This window comes from Halichoerus grypus, chromosome 8 (assembly GCF_964656455.1).
Source record: "Halichoerus grypus chromosome 8, mHalGry1.hap1.1, whole genome shotgun sequence".
NCBI lineage: Eukaryota > Metazoa > Chordata > Mammalia > Carnivora > Phocidae > Halichoerus > Halichoerus grypus.
In genome coordinates this window covers 151,207,597-151,229,180 of record NC_135719.1, presented here as the reverse complement: position 1 = coordinate 151,229,180, position 21,584 = coordinate 151,207,597, and the positions used below count along the sequence as shown (strand labels likewise).

The window sequence follows — 21,584 nt, the reverse complement described above, 5'->3', positions numbered from 1 at the left end:
AGTGGGGCTGAACTGAACTGGTCTGAGCTGGGCTGAGCTTGGCTGGGCAGGGCTTGGCTCAGCTGAGCAGGGCTGAACTGGGCTAAGCTGGGCTGACCTGGGCTGAACTGGGTTGAGCTGGGCTGAGCTGAGCTTAACTGTGCTGAGCTAAGCTGAAATGGGCTGAGCTGAGCTGGGCTGAGCTGGGCTCAGCTGGGCTGAATGGGCTGAGCTGGGCTGAGTTTGGCTGGGCAGGACTTGGCTGAGCTGGGCTGAGCTTGGCTAGGCAGGACTTGGCTGAGCTGGGCTGAATTAGGTTGAGCTGGGCTGGGCTGAGCTGGGCTGAGCTGGACTTGGCTGAGATGAACTGGGCTGAGCTGGGCTGGGATGGGATGGGCTGAGCTGAGCTGGGCTGAGCTGGGTTGCATGGGCTGAGCTAGGCTGGGCTGAGCTGGGCTGACCTGGGCTGACCTGGGCTGAGCTGAGCTACACTGAGCTGAACTAGGCTGAACTGGGCTGAGTTGGGCTGACCTCGGTTGGTCTGGGATGGGCTGAGCTGGGCTGAGCTGGGCTGAAGTGGGTTGAGCTTGGCTGAGCTGGACTGGGCTGAGCTGGGCTGAACTGGGTTGAGCTGGGCTGAGCTGGACTAGGCTGAGCTGGGCTGAACTGGGTTGAGCTGGGCTGAGCTGGACTGGGCTGAGCTGGGCTGAACTGGGTTGAGCTGGGCTGAGCTGGACTGGGCTGAGCTGGGCTGAACTGGGTTGAGCTGGGCTGAGCTGGACTAGGCTGAGATGAACTGGGCTGAGCTGGGATGGGATGGGATGGGCTGGGCTGAGCTGGACTGCATGGGCTGAGCTGGACTGAGCTAGGCTGGGCTGACCTGGGCTGACCTGGGCTGAGCTGAGCTGGGCTACACTGAGCTGAGCTGGGCTGAACTGGGCTAAGTTGGGCTGACATAAGTTGGTCTGGGATGGGCTGAGCTGGGCTGAGCTGGGCTGAGCTAGGCTGGGCTGACCTGGGCTGACCTAGGCTGAGCTGGGCTGATGTGGGTTGAGCTGGGCTGAGCTGAGCTGACTTGGGCTGAGCTGGGCTGAACTGGGCTAAACAGGGCTGAGCTGGGCTGAAATGGGCTGAGCTGGGCTGAGCTGAGCTGACTTGGGCTGAGCTGGGCTGAACTGGGCTGAGCTGGGCTGAGCTGGGCTAAACAGGGCTGAGCTGGGCTGAACTGGGCTGAGCTGAGCTGACTTGGGCTGAGCTGGGCTGTACTGGGCTGAACTGGGCTGAGCTGGGCTAAACAGGGCTGAGCTGGGCTAGGCTAAATTGCCTTCATTTAGTTGGTTTGGCCTGGCTGAATCGGGCTCCCTGAGCCATGAAGTGTGTTGTAGGCCCAGTGGTTGGGGTCATGGGAATAATGTGATTGCAACTGACCAGGTGGGACGAGGCTGGCTGGCAGTCTGAGCTGAGCTGAGCTGAATGAACTTGGTTGTTTTGTGGACTGAACTCAGATGAGTTGTCTTGCTTGAAATGGGATATCCTGGGCTGACCTGGGCCAAGCTGGACCAAGGTGGGCTCCTTGACCTTAGCTGTTCTGAATTGGGCCGAGCTAGTGAGGCTGGGTGTGGAGCTGGTTTGTGTGAGCGGTGCCGCCACGAGGCCCCGGGACTGGTTCCCCTGGACAGGGTGGCAGAGGGGAGCTGAGGGCAGGGCCAGCACAAGCTGGGTCTGGCCTCCAAGGCCGAGGGGGCACAGGTGGGCACGCATCCCAGGTCACCGATTGGGGGAGGACTGCTCCGGGGTCCTCTCCTCTATGAACGGGGCCACTGGTCAGGCCCCCTGGAAGCTCTGCAGGGACAGGAGAGGACCAGACAGGCCTGGCTGGTCAGGAGAGGGGGGTCACACACCCCTACTCCCCAAGAACCCCACATCCTTGCCCCTCAGGGCTGAGGGCAGGGAGTCCTGGCCGAGGCTAAGGGCAGCCACTGCTTCTGATGGGCACAGCGGCTCCTCAGAGGGTGCTTCCAGCAGGATCAGGGGTTAAGGACAGAGGCTGGAGGAGGGTCGCCAGAGCCCCCTCCATCTCTGCCCCATGCGTCTCCTTCTCAGACCCCCTCCCAGGGGGCTGGGAGCAGGATGCCCCGGGTCAGCAGTGGGCCCAGCATGTGATGGGATGACTGACACTGGCCCATCCCCACAGCCTCCAGCCGGGACCTGTCCGTGTTCCCCTTGACCTCCTGCTGTAAGGGCATGGACGGTACCGCCTTGGTGACGTTGGGCTGCCTGGTCACGGGCTACCTCCCGAAGCCGGTGACTGTGACCTGGGACACAGGGTCCCTAAACAAGAGCATCACCACCCTCCCCCCCGCCTTCGACCAGACCTCCGGCCTCCACAGCGCCGTCAGCCAGGTGACTGCCTGGGGCGAGTGGGCCAAACAGAAGTTCACCTGCAGCGTGGCTCACACTGAGTCCCCCGCCATCAACAAGACCTTCAGAGGTGAGCCGGGGTGGGCTGCCCACACGACCCTGGAGGGAGGAGGGACGGGCCGGGCGGGAGCGGTGGGTGAGCTCACATGCCGTCATGCCTGGTAATGCCCGGCGCACGCGGAGCACTATGGGTCATGCCCGCTCAAAGAAGTCCAAAGAGCTGGGGAGGGGGGCAGTACCCGGGGAGGGACCACAGGCACCGCAGCAAGCCCGCGGCCCCTCCCTCTCCTTAAGGCCCAGAGGCCTCAACCTCCAACCTCCCCCCTCCCCCGTCTCCTGCCAGCCCTCTGGACACAGACAAGTCCAGCAGCACACACAGGCCCTCTGAGCGCAGAGATGGGCCAAGTCGGACCCCCACCCTGGTACCTGCACGCAGAAAGCCCGACTGCCCCACCCTGTCCATCCCCTGGCTGCCCCCTCCCTCATACACGCGGACCAGCCAGGCCCCCGACCCCACACTGAGGCCAGTGCCAAGCCTACTCCCACTCCCACCTCTAACCACCCCCGCCCTGCCTACACAGTCAACCAGGCCGGGGTCAACACCCAGAGCCCTGTCTTGCTGCTCAGCCTCACTCCACCCTGATTGATCCTGGGAAGCCCCCAGCCCTCCCAGAAAAGTTCCCAGGAGCCTCACATGAGGTCACACCTACCCGAGCCGCCCTTCAACCACACAAGTCACAGGGCAGCTTAACACCACCACCTACAACAAGAACCACAAGGTCACACGTGGCCCCCCAGTCTGACCCCCCGCCCAGGCCACTCCGTCGCCCTTCCTCCCTGCTACACCTGGACCAGTGGCTCCAAGATGGGCGTGGAGAGGCCTCCCACCCCCACGGAGGAGCCTCCTCCAAGCCCCGGCCTCCCCAGTCCAACCCCCTCCCAGTCACCCTCACCCCATGGACGAACAAACACACAAATGCACACGGCCAGAGTGTGGACTCTGTCTTCTCTCCCCCTGAACCGCACCCCAGAACAGGATGATGGCCTCAACCCAGGGCAGGAGGCTGAGGGGTCAGAGCCAGGTCCAAGCCCACCCCCATCATTCACCCTCCTGTGTGCAGGTCTCCTACAGCCCTAGACCCCACCTTCCGGCCATGCTCATACACACACACGCACACCCCACATCCGACTGAAAGGCAGCACACACACCCGGCCCGCATTCTGAAGACCAGGCCGGAAGCACCAGGCTCCTGCCCGCCACGGGGGCCCCAGGACCATGCACGTGCCGCACCCTCACTCCTCAGCGTGGAAGCCCACGTGCAGGGGAGAGTGGGGCCACAGCAGAAGAGCCAGGGGAGAGCAGTGGGCACTGGTAGGGCCAGGGGCAGCGGGGCACCTCAGGCCTCAGCAAGTCCACGCAAACCAGCCAGCTCCTCAGAGCATCCACGACATAGATCCCCGGGGCTACCCCAGGTCCAGTGGACTCGGCCACACGGCTGAGCCGCTCAGGACTCCAGGCAGGCTGGACATCTGTGTACGTTTCACAGAGGTTCTCAGGCTGGCAGGAGTAAAACTGCGTGGGGACGGGGCTCGGAGGCCAGGCCAGTGGCCACAGGCGATGCAGGGACAGGAGAGCTGCTGGGTGGCCTGGGCAAGGGCAGCGGGTGGGGACCGAGAGAAGGCAGGTCACTCCCACACCTTCAAACCCGCGGGGCTTCAGACCCCTGGGCCTCCAGGGGCAGCTCACAGTGGGCTGGACAAGGCGGGCGGCCACTCCAACCACCAGGAGGGCGGCTGAGGACAGGGCATCATTATTGTCTCCCCTCCTCGGGGTGGGGGGGCCAGGCCGGCCGCCCCCCGCCAGCCCATGCAGAGGCTGGACCGGGGAGGGCTGACCGGCCCGTGCCTGCAGAGCTGGAGCTCCAGGAGCTGTGTGCGGATGCCGCTGAGAGCCAGGAGCTGGACGAGCTGTGGGCCAGCCTGCTCGTCTTCATCACCCTCTTCCTGCTCAGCGTCAGCTACAGCGCCACCACCACCCTGTTGAAGGTGGGAGCCTGGAGGCCCCTCGGCCAGGGCGGGGAAGGCCCAGAGGGAGGGGGCGCTCCCGGCAGACCTGTCCTCACACGTGCCCTCCTTCCAGGTGCAGTGGGTCCTGGCCACCGTCCTGCGGGAGAAGCCACAGCCCATCCGAGACTACGCCAACATCGTGCGGCCGGCAGAGTAGGCCCAGAGACAGGGCAGCGAGGCCGTGCTTGCCCCTCCCGTGTCGGAAGCTGTCTGCTCACACGCAGTGGGAGGACCAGGGCACACAAACCCCCAGAGTGGCCAGACACACGACGTCCAGCACACAGACGTCCAGAGGCCTCCAGCTCAGCTCCAAGGTCCAAGGCACCAAGGGGACCTGCCGACCACAGCCCCGACCCCAGCCCACTTTGGCACAAGCCCGTCCCACAGAGTGACCGGAGCTGGGCATGGGTGCTGACCCCTGGGCTCCTCCCTGGTCCTGGGGTCAGGGCCACTCCTGTTCTCACGGAGCAGCCCCCAAAGCACAAGGAGGGTGAAGCCCATGGCCCACCCACCACTCAGAGTCCAAGTCCAGCAAGACCTCGGCTCCCACGCTCAGTCCCACCTCCCTGGAACCAGGTCCAAGTGCCCCGCCCCTGTGCCCAGCCCCAGCTCCCGCCCAGCCTTCTTGCCGGGCACTGGCAGCTCCGTCCCTGCAGAACGCCAGCACACAGAAGGGCTGCTGGGGAGAAGCCACGGGACGGCTCAGGGCTGTGGGCGGGACTCCTGGGGCGGGAGGAGGGGTGCCCCAGCAGAAGGAGCTTCCGAAGGGTCCCGCCTCAGTCAGCACCTCCCAGCCGCATCCACCCTGGCCTCACCTCACCTCTTGCTCCTAGCTCAGCAACCCGCTTGCCTTCCTTTTGAGTTTCTTAGTAAAGTTCCTTTTTACAAATCCCATGCCACCTGAGCACACTTTGGAACAGCTGTCTACCTGTGGGAGTGGGAGGCAGGACCCCTAGGGTTGTGGTCAAGGGACGAGAGGGAAGGGAGCAGGGGCTAGTTCTGGGCCAGAAGGCCCAGGTGGCCAGCTAGCTGCTCCCTGCAAGAGTCCCTCTGACACCCCCAGAGACACCCAGCTCAGTCCCTTCACGCCTGCTCTGCTGATCTCCAGCCAAGACTCACTGCCCCTTCCCATGCTCACATAAAAGCCACGGTCTCCTCTGGGCAAACCCAAAGTAGCTACTTCTGTGGTCAATGCAGGAGGCAATAGGAACCCAGCTGCACAACCACCAAGCTCAGGGCCACCATCAGCCTCCAGGGACCACCGGTCAGCCCCCACATCTGCCCACCCACTGGGTGGGCCAGCACGGAGGTGCCCATGAGCTGAGTGAGACATGCAAGCAAGCACGAGCCGCCTGGGGCTGGCCGCCGCCATCCTCCAGAAGAAATCTGATGAGCCTGGAACTCAGGAGCCAAGATGCTGGAGAGATGGCCAGCTGGCCGAGCATAGTGTTGGGCCTGAGGCTGTGCCCCTCTCACAATAAAGAGCTGGTCTCCCTGCACGGAGACACCTTCCCACTAGGGTCTCTGCGAAGTCCACTGGAAACGGGGAAGCTATGTAAACACACCTGATGAAAGGCAGGTTCCCTCGTCTATGAAGAGTGCTCAGGAACAAAGACAAGCAAAGACGTGGGCAGTCCGTCACAGACAGGAAAATCCAAGCGGCTAATAATAGGAAGAAGAGATTCCAGGAGCTACGGAAGTTCCACTAAGGAGGAAGCCAGGGAGGGGCCGCCCTCTGGGCCTGTCTGAGGGCATGTGGACTGTTGGTACCATCACTCAGGGCCCGTGGCCTCATGCTCAGCACACAGATACCCAGAGTCCTCTGGACGGGAGATTCCACATGTGGAGACGGCCCTCCAGGGACAGCCACCATCCCTGGCACATGTCACACGGACTCAGACATGGACTGGGACTCAGACCAGGGAGGGAAATGAGTGAGGCAGGCATGCAGCCTGAGGAGGGTCGGACCTTGGCCGCTGGCCTCCTGCCCGGGACACAAGTCCCAGGACCCAGCCACTGTGATCCTCATTCCCAGACCCGGAGAAATAGAACATCAGGGAAGGGGAGGTGGAGGCCGAAGACAGGAGGAGACCACGTCACAGCCCCGCCTGGCACACATGGACACACACGGTCTCAGGACCCCTACCCCCACACTTATCAATCAAAGGGGATTTTCGGCTATGAGGTCATTCCTGAGCACCCAGCCAGGCTCTCCTCTAACTGCTACCAAGGTCACAGGGACACGACCAGACCTCGGAGCAGGGACTCCATCTCCACGCCCACACAGCCTGCAGTCTTTCAGCCGTAGACAACCTGCAGGAAGCTTGGCAGACATCCAGACAAGTCCCCATAATGTTGGAGCCATGCAGCCTCGCTCGGACTAAACCCAGGACATGATCTGGAGCTTTCCGGAATGTCCTTGGTCAGGACGATCTTTCCCTCTTGACGGGAGAAGCCCTGCCCTAAATGCTGCTTCCAGGGCCAGCGTGGGTCCCAGCAGCTGTGCTCACTGGGCCTCCAAGAAGACGCTTCCCTTTTTCCCTTAAAATTTTTATTTTTTTTATTTTTTTTTTTATGTTCAGTCAGCCACCACACGTACATCATTAGTTTTTGACATAGTCTTCAGTGATTCACTATTTGCGTATAACACCCAGTGCTCATCACAGCACGTGCCCTCCTTCATGCCCGTCACCCTGTCATCCCCTCCCCCCACCCCCTCCCTTCTGCAACCCTCAGTTTGTTTCCTGGAGTCCAAAGTTTCTTATGGTTTGTCTCTCCCTCTGAGGGGTGCAGGCTCTTTGTGAGGAGCACTGGGTGTTGTATGCATGTGACAAGTCACTGAATGCTACTCCAGAAACCAATATTGCACTCACTGTGAACAGAATAAAATGTAAATAAAATAAAATAATTTTAAAGAGGGTGCAGGCAATATTGTTCAACGTAGTGTTAGAAGTCCTAGCATCAGGAAATAAGTCAAACAGAGAAAGACATGTATCATATGACCTCACTGATATGAGGAATTCTTAATCTCAGGAAACAAACTGAGGGGTGCTGGAGTGGGGGGGGTGGGAGGGATGGGGTGAATGGGTGATGGACACTGGGGAGGGTATGTGCTCTGGTGAGCGCTGTGAATTGTGCAAGACTGTTGAATCTCAGATCTGTACCTCTGAAACAAATAATGCAATATATGTTAAGAAAAAAAAAGAAGAAGATAGCAGGAGGGGAAGAATGAAGGGGTGGGAAATCGGAGGGGTAGACGAACCATGAGAGAAGATGGACTCTGAAAAACAAACTGAGGGTTCTAGAGGGGAGGGGGGTGGGAGGATGGGTTAGCCTGGTGATGGGTATTGAGGAGGGCACGTTCTGCATGGAGCACTGGGTGTTATGCACAAACAATGAATCATGGAACACTACATCTAAAACTAATGATGTAATGTATGGGGATTAACATAACAATAAAAAAATTAAAAAAAGAAGTCCTAGCATCAGCAATCAGACAGCAAAAAGAAATAAAAGGTATTCTAATTGGTATTCAAACTCTCACTCTTCGTGGATGACATGATACTTTATGCGGAAAACCCAAGAGACTCCACCCCCAAATTACTAGAACTCATCCAGCAATTCAGTAATGTGGCAGGATACAAAATCAATGCACAGAAATCAGTTGCTTTTCTATACACTAACAATGCAACTGTTGAAAGAGAAATTAGAGAATTGGTTCCATTTACGATAGCACCAAAAGCCATTAGATACCTCGGAATAAACCTAACCAAAGAGGTAAAGGATCTATACTCTAGAAACTACAGAATTCTTATGAAAGAAATTGAGGAAGACACAAAAAGATGGAAAAACATTCCATGCTCATGGATGGGAAGAATAAACATTGTTAAAATGTCTATGCTACCCAGAGCAATCTATACCTTCAATGTCATCCCGATCAAAATACCAATTTTCACAGAGCTGGAACAAACAGTCCTAAAATTTGTGTGGAACCAGAAAGGGCCCCAAATCACAGGGGATTGGTAAAAATGAAAAACAAAGCTGGGGGGATCACGTTCTTTGCCTGACTTCAAGCTCTATTACAAAGCTGTCATCATCAAGACAGTATGGTACTGGCACAAAAACAGACACATAGACCAATGGAACAGAATAGAGAGCCCAGATATGGACCCTCAACTCTATGGTCAACTAATCTTCGACAAAGCAGGAAAAAACATGCAATGGAAAAAAACAGTCTCTTCAATAAATGATGCTGGGAAAATTGGACAGCCACATGCAAAAGAATGAAACTCGACCATTCTCTAACACCCTACACAAAGATAAACTCAAAATGGATGAAAGACCTCAATGTGAGACAGGAATCCATCAAAATCCTAGAGGAGAACATAGGCAGTAACCTCTTTGACATTGCCCACAGCAGCTTCTTTCAAGACACGTCTCCAAAAGCAAGGGAACAAAAGAGAAAACAAACTTTTGGGACTTCATCAAGATAAAAGCTTCTGCACAGCAAAGGAAACAGTCAACAAAACAAAGAGGCAACCCACAGAATGGGAGAAGATACTTGTAAATGACACTACAGATAAAGGGCTGGTATCCAAGATCTATAAAGAACTTCTCAAACTCAACACCCAAAAAACAAATAATCAAGTCAAAAGTGGGCAGAAGATATGAAAAGACACTTCTCTGAAGAAGACATACAAATGGCTAACAGACACATGAAAAAATGTTCATCATCATTAGCCATCAGGGAAATCCAAATCAAAACCACACTGAGATACCACCTTACACCAGTTAGAATGGCAAAAATTGACAAGACAAGAAACAACAAATGTTGGAGAGGTTGTGGAGAAAGGGGAACCCTCCTACACTGTTGGTGGGAATACAAGTTGGTACAGCCACTTTGGAAAACAGTGTGGAGGTGCCTCAGAAAATTAAAAATAGAGCTACCCTATGACCCAGCAATTGCACTACTGGGTTTTTACCCCAAAGACACAGATGTAGTGAAAAGAAGGGCCATATGCACCCCAATGTTCATAGCAGCAATGTCCGCAATAGCCAAACTGTGGAAAGAGCCGAGATGCCCTTCAACAGATGAATGGATAAAGAAGATGTGGTCCATATATACAATGGAATATTACTCAGCCATCAGAAAGGATGAATACCCAACTTTTACATCCACATGGATGGGACTGGAGGAGATTATGCTAAGTGAAATAAGTCAAGCAGAGAAAGTTAATTATATGGTTTCACTCATATGTGGAACATGAGGAATAGTACAGAGGACCAAACAGGAAGGGAAGGAAATCTGAATGGGATGTCATCAGACAGGGAGACAAACCATGAGAGACACTGAACTCTAGGAAACAAACTGAGGTTTACAGAGGGGAGGTGGGTGGGGGAATGTGGTAACTAGGTGATTTTAATTAAAAATAAAAAAATAAGAGGGGGTATAGGCTGAAACGTGCCCTGTGTTCTCCCCACGTGGTCCAGGGCCTGGTAGAGGCATGGCTAGAGGGGGGGAGGAAAGTACTACGGCCCTGAAACCTGGATATCACCCAAAATTATAGATAGGGAGAGAGAGAGAGAGATGTTGGATAGATAGATGGATAAATGGATAGATAGTTACATGGATGGATGGATGGATTGATAGACAGATATGGATGGATAGGTGATAGATGATAGATAGATAGATAGATAGATAGATAGATAGATAGATAGATAGATAGATAGATAATAGATAGATAATAGAGAGAGAGAGATACGTAGATGGATGGATAGATAGAATAAAATTTTAAGAGAGTTTTGTTCATTTTGAGCTGACAAGACCCACCCCCACTTACAAGTTTCTGGGGGGCCAAGGCCTGGGTTCCTCCCCCCATCTCCTGGACTGGGGGTCCCCCAAGGACAGAGCTGAGTGTCTTCCTTCTCTGACTGGTGCCCCAGATCAGGAGACCTGCCCCATGGACAACAGCACGAGGACAACAAGGGCTCGACTCACACCGGCCCCCAGAGCCAGATGCCGTTGCACATGGCAGAATGCATCTCCTCCAAGCCTGGAAGGCCGGTGTGCCGGTCACCGGTCAGGAGGGCCAGCAGAGGCCTGGCACACGGGGACCACAGCCTGAGAGCAGGCAGCGGGGTGGACACTGCCAGGGATGTTGCCTTCACGGGCCCTCCCGGCAGTAAGGGGCTGCCCTCTCAGGGTCCCTCTGTCCCTCTTTCTTTGCTTCTGTTATGAACCCAGCACAGTGTGCTGAATGCTGGCCCCCGAGAGCTATGTCCACGGCCTAATCCCAGGAACCTTGAATGTGACCTTGTTTGGAAAAGTGTCTTTGCAGATGTGATTGATGTTAAGGATCTTCAGATGAGATGGTCCAGGCCCTAAATCTGATGGCAGGTGTCCTTCCAAGGGGCTGAGGAGGAGACACACAGACACAGAGAAGCCCCATGAAGACTGAGATGGGGGTGGGAGGGATGGGGCCACAAGCCCAGGAGTGACCCTGACCCGTGGAAGGTGCTCAGTCACGCCGGGCGTGGACCCTGACCTGTGAAGGTGCTCGGTCAATCTGAGCCAAGTGCATGTCAGACCTCTTTCCTGAGTTCCGGCTCTTTCCCCTCGTTGCTGCGGGCAGGTGGCTAATGCCATGACATCATACCTCAGCCCAAACGACACCTCTCTGCCCTGTGCCCACGATGCCCATGTGTGAGTGCCTGGGCTGAGGAACAGGAGGCTGAGGGAGAAGGCGGCCCACCACGTCTGCCCGACCACTGGGTGCTTCCTTCTGGTTCCTGGGGTGGCGACTGCTTGGGGGGACTCCAGTGCTTTGGACCCTCGGAGGGTGCAGAGTGCAGGGATGCACCGGCAGGCGACAGGGCAGGGCCCCAGGGGCAGTCATCTGCCACACAGCGCTGCTCGCAAGGGTATGCGGGGGTGGTAGGGGCAGGAGGCATTCGGCCCTGGCAGGAAACGTCCCTCACGGGCAGTGCTGCAGGGATCCCAGGGTTCATACGAAAACCCCCAGTCTCCTTGAGCCAGGCCACAGTGTGTCAGCCCCACCGCGGCCCCCCCTCCCTGCGGCCACCGCCTCTGCTCCCATCCCTGGGCCGCCTGAGGCCACAGGGAAGAAGCACGTGTGGCAGCCAACTCCACTCAGCCTGAAGCTTACTGCCACTCCCCCTGGTGGTGTCCTTCCTGGGGGCGGGCCATCGGCTCCTGTGTGTGGCTCCGGAACCTTCTGTGCTTGAAGAAGTGAAGGATCAAGTGGGCACAGACACCAGCTGTCCATCGGCCCCTAGGAGGGCCAGGCCGGATGCAAGGGAGCAGGGCAACATGCATGCAGCTCGGGCGCCGGCAGGAGAGCCCTGGGCTGGCAGTGGGGCACAGGGGCCCTCAGCTGCCCCAGCCCCGGACTCCAGGCTCCCAGACAGCTGCAGCCCCTCACCCCCACCCCAGCTGTACTCTGGGGCCCCAGCTGCGGACAGCGGGCCGAGGAAGGGCAGCCACTGGTCACGGCCAGACTGGCGTGGCTCCTCACCCTCACATCCTCCCTCGCGGCCGTAAGGTGGACGGACGCCTGCCGGTTTGCCGGGGTCACTCTGGGTGAGCCTTGTCCCTCCAGGCCTCACCCCTGACAGCCTTCACTCCGTGCCCACCTCCCAGACCATCTCCACCTCGGGGTCCACTTCAGCCTTTGCTTCCTCACCTCTCGGCCCCCAGACAGCCACATGGAGCCATGACCTCCGCAGGACACCCGCCTCGCACCCACGTGGCCTCAGCCCAGAGTCAGGCTCCCGGGGGTCGCACAGGCCAGGCCACATACACCTGGTCCCACCACAGCCAGACCACAGACCAGACATGACGTGGAGGCGAGCAGCCGCCACTGGTGGGACAGGAAGTGGGCAAGTGACCCCGTCTGTGGGCCAGACACAGTCATGCAATCCCTCCCAGCCCACCCCTCACAGCCTCGGCCCGCCTAGAGAGGCAAATACCCCAGAGCAGGGCAGGGGGCTACTGAGATCACACAGCCATCAGGCCAGCCTACAGGAGGCCAAGGCCTCCATCCTCACTCCAGGCCCCTGGGGAGGCAGGCCGGTGGACATGCAGCACTGGGCCACCGGGCAAAGGAAGGCCTGGCCTCTCAGATGTAATGGACCCTCAGGCAGCCTCGAGCAGGTGGGTCCAAATGTGGTTCAGACTTTATCTCCTCAGTCAGACCATCTTGAACCCTGCTGGGCCCAAGAGGATGGAGAATAGGCATCAAGACAGAGCAGAGGAAGAAAGGAAGATTGCCTGCAGGCCACAGATATCACAGGGCAGAAAACTAGAATAAGCACAATTAAGGCTACTGAGGCCTACGCTAGACTGGGCTGGCCTGGGCTGAGCTGAAGTGGACAAGCTGGGCTGGGCTGAACTAGGCTCAACTGGGCTGAGCTGGGCTGGGCTGCCTGGACTGAGCTGGGCTGAGCTGAACTGGGCTGAGCTGGGCTGGTCTCAACTGGGCTCAACTGGGCTGAGCTGGGCTGAGCTGGGCTGGTCTCAACTGGGCTGAGCTGAGCTGAGCTGGGCTGAGCTGGGCTGGGCTCAACTGGGCTCAACTGGGCTGAGCTGAGCTGGGCTGAACAGGGCTGAGCTGGGCTGGGCTGAACTGGGCTGAGCTGGGCTGGGCTGAACAGGGCTGAGCTGGCTGGGCTGAACTGGGCTGAGCTGACCTGAGCTGGGCTGAGCTGAACTGGACTGAGCTGGGCTGCCTAGACTGAGCTGGGTTGAACTAAACCGGGCTGAGCTGGGCTGGGCTGAACAGGACTGAGCTGGGCTGAACTAGGCCGAGCTGGGCTGGCTAAACTGAACTGGCCTGAGCTGGGCTGAGCTGGGCTGAACTGGGCTGAGCTATCTGAGCTGAGCTGAGCTGAGCTGGGCTGAGCTGAATTGGGCTAAACTGGGCTGAGCTGAACTGGGCTGAGCTGGGCTGAGCTGGGCTCTACTGGGCTGAGCCAGACTGAACTGAGCTCTACTGGGCTGAGCTGAGCTGAGCTGAGCTGGACTGAGCTGGGCTGAGCTGGGCTCAACTGGGATGAGCTGGGCTGGGCTGAACTGGGCTGGGCTGAGCTGAGCTGAGCTGGACTGAACTGGGCTGAGTTGTGCTGAGCTGGACTGAGCTGGGCTGAGCTGAGCTGGGCTCAACTGGGCTGAGCTGGGCTGAGTTGGGCTGAGCTGGACTGAGCTGGGCTGAGCTGGGCTCAACTGGGATGAGCTGGGCTGGGCTGAACTGGGCTGGGCTGAGCTGATCTGAGCTAAGCTGAGCTGGGCTGGGCTAAGCTGGACTGAGCTGGGTTGAGCTGAGCAGAGCTGGGCTGAGCCAGGCTTAGCTGGGCTTAGCTGGGCTGAACTGGACTGAGCTGGACTGAGCTGGGCTGAGCTGAGCTGGGCTGGGCTGAGCTGAGCTGAGCTGGGCTGAGCTGGGCTGAGCTAGACTGAGCTGGACTGAGCTGGGCTGGGCTGGGCTGAACTGGGCTGAGCTGGGCTGAGCTGGGCTGAGCTGAGCTGGACTGAGCTGAGCTGAGCTGAGCTGAGCTGAAATGGACTGACCTGGGCTGAGCTGGGCTGGGCTGAGCCGGGCTGAGCTGGGCTGAGTTGGGCTGCGCTGAGCTGGGCTGAAATGGGCTGAGCTGAGCTGGGCTCAAGTGGGCTCAAATGGGCTGAGCTGAGCTGAGCTGAGCTGGGCTGGGCTGGGCTGGGCTGGGCTGAGCTGGGCTGAAATGGGCTGAGCTGGGCTGAGCTGGACTAGGCTGGGCTGAACTGGGCTGAACTGTGCTGAGCTCGGCTAAGCTGGGCTGAGCTGGGCTAGCTGGCTGAGCTGGACTGAGCTGGGCTCAACTGGGCTGAGCTGAGCTGAGCTGGGATCAATTGGGCTCAACTGGGCTGAACTGAGCTGTGCTGAGGTGAACTACCTGGGCTGGGCTGAGCTGGGCTCGGATGAGCTGAACTGGACTGGGCTGGTCTAAGCTGAGCTGAGCTGAGCTGAGCTGAGCTGGGCTGGGCTGAGCTAGACTGAACTGGGCTGGGATGAGCTAGGCTGAGCTAGGCTGAACTGGCCTAGGCTGGGCTGAACTGAGCTGGGCTGGGCTAACCTGGGCTGAACTGGACTGAGCTGGGCTGAACTGGCCTGGGCTGGGTTGAGCTGGGCTGAACTAGGCTGAACTGGGCTCAGCTGGGCTGGGCTGGGCTGCACTGGGCTGAACTGGGCTCAGCTGGGCTGGGCTGGGCTGAACTAGGCTACACTGGGCTGAACTCAGCTCAGCTGGGCTGGGCTGGGCTGAGCTGAAATAGGCTAAACTGGGCTCAACTGGGCTCAACTGGGCTCAGCTGGGCTGAACTGGGATGAGCTGGGCTGAGCTGGGCTCAACTGGGCTCAGCTGGGATGGGCTGGGCTGAGCTGAGCTGAAATTTGTTGAGCTGGGCTGAAATTGGCTGAGCTGGGCTGTACTGGGCTAGTGCCTGAGGTGAATGGGAAGCGGTGGGCTGGGTTTGTATCACCCCCCAGAGAGCTAGTCTCCAGCCAGGCTAGTCCCCGTATTCTAAGGGGTACATGGGGGCATGCTACTTAGGTTGTACCCATGATGCTTTCTCTCCCTTCACCAGTTCCCTGAAGGGAATTGGTCCTGTACATGGGGGTAGACCACACTCCGTGTTTCTGCCTTTTCCAGTAGGGACATCCTCCAGCCGAGTTGGAATTGGGCCTCTGACCTCCAAAGCCTCATAGACCAGAGATCAACTGTCACTAATAGGGAGGCTGGGGGTGGGATTAGTGAGGGGTGAGTGGTTTGACTGGGAGCCTGACTGGGAAGTGGGAAGGGGGTCCCAGGAGGAGCGGGCCCCCTCCCCTCCCCATGCCACTCCCTGCACAGCCAAGAGGCCATGGTGCAGGCTTGCTTCAAGCCTGGACTGCTCTGTCCTGGCCTGTGCCCTCCCTGCGGGCCCACCTCTGTGAGCCCCAAAGCCCAGCGGAGAGTGTGTCTGCACCCATTGCACAGATGGGAAACGGAGGCCCCAGCAGCTCCTGCAGACTCAGCCAGTGAGTGGGAGAGCCGTGTTCAGGACCCACAAATCCAGAGGCCTTCCCTGAGGAACGTGTCCAGGCGGTCGTGCTAGAACCCTGAGGACCGTGTTCCGAGACAGTGCAGCTGGACTCGGGCATCTGGTTCCGACCCCAGGTCCTTGGCATGTGAGCTGAGAGCCTTAGGGCAGTCACTCGCCATCTCTGTGCAAACTTCCTCCAGTGCCCAGGAGAGACAGGCTTCGTGCTGGGAGTGTGGGGCTGCGTCAGGGGTCCAGGGTGCTGCCCACCGCCTCACGGAGTGTCCTGTGTTGCAGAGACCAAAACCAGCCCCAGTGTCTTCCCGCTGAGCCTCAGCAGCACTGACGAAGCCGGGCACGTGGTCATCGCCTGCCTGGTCCAGGGCTTCTTCCCGCCAGAGCCCGTGACTGTGACCTGGAGCCCCAGCAAGGAGGGCGCGTCCGTCAGGAACTTCCCCCCAGTGAAGGGCGCTGCTGGGAGCCTATACACCATGAGCAGCCAGCTGACCCTGCCAGCCAACCAGTGCCCTGACAGGTCGTCCCTGAAATGCCAAGTGCAGCACGCCTCCACCCGCAGCGATCCTGTGGACGTGCCATGCAAAGGTCAGAGGGCAGGCTGGGGGCTGGGGGCGGGGCCCCACATTCTTCTCTGACCAGCCACCTGGAATCGTGCCCCCGAGGGCACATCACTGGGACGAGAGCGGGCTGCCGAGACGGGGCCCCCATGGAGGGGCTGGGGGTGGGGAGGGCAGGGGGCCGAGGGCACGCTGACCTGCCGCAGTCTCTGTCTCGGTTCCAGTTGATGGGTGCCCTTGTAACTGTCCCCCGTGTGACGAGCTCCGTGAGTGTCCCTCGTGTGACGAGCCCCGTGAGTGTCCCTCGTGTGACGAGCCCCGTCAGTGTCCCTCGTGTGATGAGCCCCGCCTGTCACTGCACCAGCCCGCCCTCGGGGACCTGCTTCTGGGCTCCAATGCCAGCCTCACGTGCACGCTGAGCGGCCTGAAAGACCCCAAGGGTGCCTCCTTCACCTGGAAGTCCTCCAGGGGCAAGGACGCCACCCTGAAGAGCCCTGAGCGCGACGCCTGCGGCTGCTACAGCGTGTCCAGTGTGCTGCCAGGCTGTGCGGAGCCGTGGAACCGTGGAGAGACCTTCTCCTGCACGGCCACCCACCCCGAGTCCAAGAGCCTGATGACCGTCGACATCAAAAAAGTCCTAGGTGGGCGCAGACCCTGCCCGGGAGGCGCGGCAACCCCCGAGCCCGCCTCCTCTCTCCCACCCACAGTCTACGGAGGGAAACTGAGGCCAGGGGTGCCCAGGGCAGAGGGGCCCCTCCCCCCCGCTGGCCCAGACCCCTGACCTGGCTCTCTGCCCCCCAGGAAACACTTTCCGGCCCCAGGTCCACCTGCTGCCGCCGCCGTCGGAGGAGTTGGCCCTCAACGAGCTGGTGTCGCTGACCTGCTTTGTGAGGGGCTTCAGTCCTAAGGACGTGCTGATCCGCTGGCTGCAGGGGACCCAGGAGCTGCCCCCAGAGAAGTACATGACCTGGGAGCCCCTGAAGGAGCCCGGCCAGAGCGTCCCCACCTTCTCCGTGACCAGTGTGCTGAGGGTAGACGCCGAGGCCTGGAAGCAGGGGGACAAGTTCTCCTGCATGGTGGGCCACGAGACCCTGCCCCTATCCTTCACCCAGAAGACGATCGACCGCCTGGCGGGTAAACCCACCCACGTCAACGTGTCTGTGGTCATGGCAGAGGTGGACGGCGTCTGCTACTGAAACGCTCACCCGCCCCTCCCTGAATAAACTCCATGCTCCCCTGGAGCAGCCCCGTGCTTCCATGAGGCTGCTGTCTGTCCATATTCGGGGTCTGTGGCACACGGAGGCAGGGCAGGGCCCCAGGGGGGAAGGGCAACTGCTTCCCTGACCCTTTTGGGCCTCACTTGCCTGGGTCAGCCTGGCACCTCCACGTGCCCTCCCACCCGTGGACTCGTGTGTGTGTGTGTGTGTGTGTGTGTGTGTGTGTGTGTGTGGTGAGCATCAGTGTGAGCGCATGGTCCATGGCGGGCAAGCTGGGAGCAAAACCCGGGGCTGACAGCCAGCGGGTCCTGAGAGCAGGGCACCAGCAAGCCCTCCGTGGGCAGTGATGTGCTTGCCTGTATCTCAGAGGGAGGCAGGGGAGCGGGGCCCCTGAAGAGGCTGGTGTCCCTGTCAGGAGTCGTGGCAGGAATGGGGGGAGGGCAGGATTCCAGGGGGGCCCACACCACCCTCGGTGGGTGCAATGCACACAGTTGCAGGACAGCCCCACGGGTGCGCTCGACAAGGAAGTCACCCCGCTCCAAATGCTCTGCACACAGCACACCCACGCTCGCAGTCACACGCCCTCCAGGTGCAGGGAGCCCCCCGCCTGGCCCCAGCCCCAGCAAGATTCCCCACGCCCTTCCCTGCGTGCCCCACTGGGCACAGCTCAGGGCCCAATTCCACAGACCCCGCCCAGGCAGCCCCTGCCCCTGCCTGACCTCCAGACTCAAGTCTCCCACCCCTTCCTGAGCCCAAGGATGGTCCGAAACACAGATGGGGGGGCAGGCTGGGGAGGGGTCAGTAGAGACAGCCCCCACCCAGGGCCCCTCTGCAGCTTCTGCCGGAGGCTTCTGGCAGAAAGGGAGGTTTGGGGAGATGGAGCATAGAGGCAGAACCATGGCCACCGTGGGACGGCTGGTGGTACGGTTCCCACAAGGGGGCAGCGGGGCCCCTGCTCTTGCCTCAGATACCTTCTGGGCTTCCCCAGGGAACCTGGCCTTCTGGCTTCCTCCCTCTGCTCCCAGGACCAAAGTGAGGTGGCAACCCCTACCCACATGGTCATTGCTCCCCCCTCAAGGGTCCAGTCACCAAAGGGCAATAGAGGGAGCAACAGGTTAATTGGGGGGAGTGCTGCCATACAGGAAACACTCCAGCCACCAAGAGAGCCAGTACCTGGCCCATAGAAAGAGTATTCTAGAGAGGTGTGGAGGGGAGGAAGGGTCGGTAGATGGGCAGGGCTGCAGAGGGACAGATCGTAGGACATGTACCGGATGGAAGTATGGACAGATGGAAGGATGGATGGAGGGAAGGAGGGAGGGAGGGAGGGATGGATGGATGGATGGATGGATGGATGGATGGATGGATGGACAGACGGGTGGATGGATGGATGGATGGATGGATGGATGGATGGATGGAAGGATGGATGGACAGACGGGTGGATGGGTGAGTGGATGGATGCATGGATGGATGGATGGATGGATGGATGGATGGATGGATGGACAGATGGGTGGATGGATGGATGGATGGATGGACAGGTGGATGGATGGATGGATGGATGGATGGATGGAAGGATGGATGGATGGACAGACGGGTGGATGGGTGAGTGGATGGATGCATGGATGGATGGATGGATGGATGGATGGATGGATGGATGAACAGACTGGGGGATAGATGGATGGACAGACAGATGGATGGATGGAAGGAAGGAGGGATGGATGGATGGATGGACAGACGGGTGGATGGATGGATGGATGGATGGACAGGTGGATAGATGGATGGATAGATGGATGGATGGATGGATGGATGGATGGATGGATGGATGGAAGGATGGATGGATGGACAGACGGGTGGATGGGTGAGTGGATGGATGCATGGATGGATGGATGGATGGATGGATGGATGGATGGATGGACAGACTGGGGGATAGATGGATGGACAGACAGATGGATGGATGGAAGGAAGGAGGGATGGATGGATGGATGGACAGACGGGTGGATGGGTGAGTGGATGGATGCATGGATGGATGGATGGATGGACAGACTGGGGGATAGATGGATGGACGGACAGGTGGATGGATGGAAGGAAGGAGGGATGGATGGATGGATGGACAGACGGGTGGATGGGTGAGTGGATGGATGGATGGATGGATGGATGGATGGATGGACGGACAGACGGGTGGATGGGTGAGTGGATGGATGGATGGATGGATGGGTGGATGGATGGAAGGATGGACAGATAGGTGGATGGGTGGGTAGATGGATGCATGGACGGATGGATGGATGGATGGATGGATGGATGGATGGATGGATGGACAGACTGGGGGATAGATGGATGGACGGACAGATGGATGGATGGATGGATGGATGGATGGATGGATGGATGGACAGGTGGATGGGTGGGTGGATAGATGGTTGGACAGGTGGATGGACAGATGGATGGGTGGATGGATGGACGGGTGGATGGACAGATGGACAGGCGAATGGATGGATGGATGATTGGATGTGTCAGCATATGACAAGCTGGTCCAAATCCCATTTAACATAGACGGTCTATGGCCTGGGATCCTGAAAACAGCCTGTGCTGGTGGCCTTCACCTGGGCCTCCCTCATGCTCCTTGTAGCTTATCAGCCACATTCCCTGGGAAGGCAACATGCCCATCCAGCCCTTGGCACACTGAACCCCAGATGTAGATTTATGTCTCAATCTGGAGCACCCTGAGGGTGGCATGTCTGGTCCTCTCTGACCCCAGCCAGGGTCCAGACCAAGGCTGAGCCAAAAGCAAGGGCTTGGTGAGCACGCCCACAGGGCTGGGAGCCAGGAGGCCTTGGTCTTGGGCTCTATTTAGAGCAGCAAAGCCAATGCTCACCCTCTCACCATGCCAGGCCTCTCTCCCTAAGGTCCTGCCAGGACTCCTTTAGGCATTGGGGTCCTCTAGGGACCTGTCACCTCACCCTCCCTGAGGCAGCCTCAGACCTGAGAGAGGGCACCCCTGTTGCCCCTGTCCTGACCCTGAGGGTGCATGGGAAGGGAAGGCATTGGTTTGGCCCCCACCCACGCAGGCATGGGTCTGGCAGACCCACCGTATCTTGCAGATTGCCGGGAGCCACTTCCCCGGCTGGTGCTGGACCTGCCACAGGAGGACCTGGAGGAAGACGCCCCAGGAGCCAGCCTGTGGCCCACCACCGTCACCCTGCTCACCCTCTTCCTACTGAGTCTCTTCTACAGCACAGCACTTACTGTGACAAGCGTGCGGGGCCCAGCTGACAGCAGAGAGGGCCCCCAGTACTGAGCAGAGGCCAGCCAGGCTCAGGTAGGGGTGAGGAGGCAGAGGGCAGGGCTGGCTGGGGCAGGGGGGTCAGCCACCAGAACATCTGCCTGTTCCCCACCCCTGGGGGTCTGACTTCCCAAGGAGGTGGTCCCCCCTCATAGACACTGAAGATATGGGCAGTCCTGGGGGCAGAGCTGAAATGTCCCTCAGCAGGATCTGGGAGTTAGCACCCCTGGATACAGTCACTGAAGGATTCAACCCATCTCCCCTGAGGCAGGCAGGGCTGGGGAAAGGGCATTGGCAAGGAGCTCCCCTGGGCCCTGACCCCACTGTGTTTGCAGGGAGGAGTCTGGAGGAGCCTCCTGGAACCCCAGCTGGATGCCAGAGCTCAGCCCTGCTCAGAAGCTGCCAACTCACTCCACACACAGGCCTTGCTGGTGCAATAAACTGATCCCAAAGACAAAGGTTCTCAGACTCTAAATGAGAGGAGGGGGAAGGAGAGAGACAGAGGCTTGGGAGAGGGGGACACTTGCCTCATAGCCCAAGGTGAGGCCCCCTTCACCGACAGCCCACCTGATCTGGTCCTGCATAAGGCACAGGCACAGGATAAGACTGTCCTTCACCAAGGACAGTATGAAGCAAGACTACTCCCAAGCACTGCACCCAGGACCCTGGTCCTGGTCACTGAGCCCTGGTCCTGATCACTGGGCCCTGATCCTGGTCACTGAGCCTTGGTTCTGGTCATTGAGCCATGATCCTGGTCACTGAGCCCTGGTACTGATCCCTGGGCCCTGGTCCTGGTCACTGAGCCCTGGTCCTGGTCACTGAGCCCTGGTCATGATCACTGAGGCCTGGTCATGATCACTGAAGCCTGGTCCTGATCACTGGGCCCTGGTCCTAATCACTAGGCCCTGGTCATGATCACTGAGGCCCGGTCCTTGTCAATGGGCCCTGGTCCTGGTCACTGAGCCATAGTCCTGTTC

At 59.1% G+C, this 21,584-nt stretch overlaps 1 long non-coding RNA gene and 2 gene segments (V, D, J or C); all 3 read left to right on the top strand.

The window, feature by feature from the left end:
* Positions 1-685: 685 nt before the first annotated feature.
* LOC144378896 (immunoglobulin heavy constant epsilon-like) lies at positions 686-5,371 on the top strand. The segment is given in 4 exon segments: positions 686-1,543; positions 2,174-2,470; positions 4,313-4,446; positions 4,541-5,371. Coding segments are annotated over 4 exon segments (555 nt in total).
* Positions 5,372-12,322: 6,951 nt separating this feature from the next.
* LOC118519712 (Ig alpha-1 chain C region-like) lies at positions 12,323-17,377 on the top strand. The segment is given in 4 exon segments: positions 12,323-12,350; positions 15,695-16,144; positions 16,341-16,757; positions 16,918-17,377. Coding segments are annotated over 4 exon segments (1,290 nt in total).
* A 2,424-nt stretch (positions 17,378-19,801) lies between these two features.
* On the top strand, positions 19,802-21,065 carry LOC118519714 (uncharacterized). Its single transcript, XR_004909297.2, has 2 exons — positions 19,802-20,643; positions 20,943-21,065. It is a non-coding gene; the product is annotated as an uncharacterized LOC118519714 (long non-coding RNA).
* The last annotated feature ends 519 nt before the right edge of the window (positions 21,066-21,584 follow it).